At 43.8% G+C, this 1,437-nt stretch overlaps 1 protein-coding gene across 3 annotated transcripts; it reads left to right on the top strand.

Moving 5' to 3' along the window:
* The first annotated feature begins 6 nt into the window (after positions 1-6).
* LOC125852549 (polyubiquitin) lies at positions 7-1,381 on the top strand. Of its 3 annotated transcripts, none has more exons than XM_049532272.1 (2): positions 7-460; positions 689-1,381. In XM_049532272.1, exons 1-2 carry the CDS (start codon positions 69-71, stop codon positions 1,215-1,217), a joined length of 921 nt encoding a protein of 306 aa, XP_049388229.1. In that variant the 5' UTR covers positions 7-68; the 3' UTR covers positions 1,218-1,381. The 3 variants fall into 3 exon arrangements, with proteins under 3 accessions (XP_049388229.1, XP_049388230.1, XP_049388228.1); XM_049532273.1 differs by having other exon boundaries at positions 7-572; positions 801-1,381; XM_049532271.1 differs by having other exon boundaries at positions 7-1,381.
* The last annotated feature ends 56 nt before the right edge of the window (positions 1,382-1,437 follow it).

Raw genomic sequence — 1,437 nt, 5'->3', positions numbered from 1 at the left:
GAACACTTGCTGATTACAACATCCAAAAGGAGTCCACCCTTCACCTTGTCCTTCGCCTTCGTGGTGGTATGCAGATCTTTGTAAAGACACTTACTGGAAAGACCATCACCCTTGAAGTTGAAAGTTCAGATACAATTGACAACGTGAAAGCCAAAATTCAGGATAAGGAAGGGATTCCTCCAGACCAGCAGAGACTGATCTTTGCCGGCAAGCAACTTGAGGATGGAAGGACCCTGGCTGATTACAATATTCAGAAAGAGTCTACCTTACATCTTGTTCTTCGTCTGAGGGGTGGCATGCAAATATTTGTTAAGACATTGACAGGGAAGACAATTACTTTGGAGGTTGAGAGTTCAGATACTATCGACAATGTTAAAGCAAAGATCCAAGACAAGGAGGGTATTCCTCCAGACCAGCAGAGATTGATCTTTGCTGGAAAGCAACTTGAGGATGGAAGGACCTTGGCGGATTACAACATTCAGAAAGAATCAACCCTGCACCTTGTTCTTCGCCTTAGAGGTGGCATGCAAATTTTTGTCAAGACTTTGACGGGGAAGACAATTACTTTGGAGGTTGAGAGTTCAGATACCATTGACAACGTCAAAGCAAAGATTCAAGACAAGGAGGGTATTCCCCCAGACCAGCAGAGATTGATCTTTGCTGGAAAGCAACTTGAGGATGGAAGGACCTTGGCAGATTACAACATTCAGAAAGAATCAACCCTGCACCTTGTTCTTCGCCTTAGAGGTGGTATGCAAATTTTTGTCAAGACTTTGACTGGGAAGACAATTACTTTGGAGGTTGAGAGTTCAGATACCATTGATAACGTCAAAGCAAAGATTCAAGACAAGGAGGGTATTCCCCCAGACCAGCAGCGTTTGATCTTTGCTGGTAAACAACTTGAGGACGGGAGGACTCTTGCAGACTATAACATCCAGAAGGAGTCAACTCTCCATTTGGTGTTGCGTTTGAGAGGGGGGATGCAGATCTTTGTGAAGACTCTGACTGGGAAGACAATCACATTGGAGGTGGAGAGCTCTGATACTATTGACAATGTGAAAGCAAAGATACAGGACAAGGAAGGGATCCCACCAGATCAACAGAGGCTTATCTTTGCTGGTAAGCAGCTTGAGGATGGCCGCACCCTTGCAGACTACAATATCCAGAAAGAGTCTACTCTTCATCTTGTCCTCAGGCTCCGCGGTGGGGACTACTGAATGTCCTGTGTGCTGCTCTGATTTCATGATGGCTGTGTGCTTTGTTGTTTTATTTCAAGACTTTTTAGCGTTTTTCGTTATAGTTCTTTCTTTTAAGAGACCTTGTAATGTGTTATGTTCTGTTGTTTTTGCTGCAACCTAAATAAATAAGATTAGCCGATAAATGTGTTGGTAACCCCTGTCTCATCAGATGCATTGTGAACTTAACACATACTCCCCT

Source organism: Solanum stenotomum, unplaced genomic scaffold (genome assembly GCF_019186545.1).
Source record: "Solanum stenotomum isolate F172 unplaced genomic scaffold, ASM1918654v1 scaffold36931, whole genome shotgun sequence".
Lineage (NCBI taxonomy): Eukaryota > Viridiplantae > Streptophyta > Magnoliopsida > Solanales > Solanaceae > Solanum > Solanum stenotomum.
Note: the sequence above shows the minus strand (reverse complement) of the source record. Positions and strands in the feature narration are given on the sequence as shown.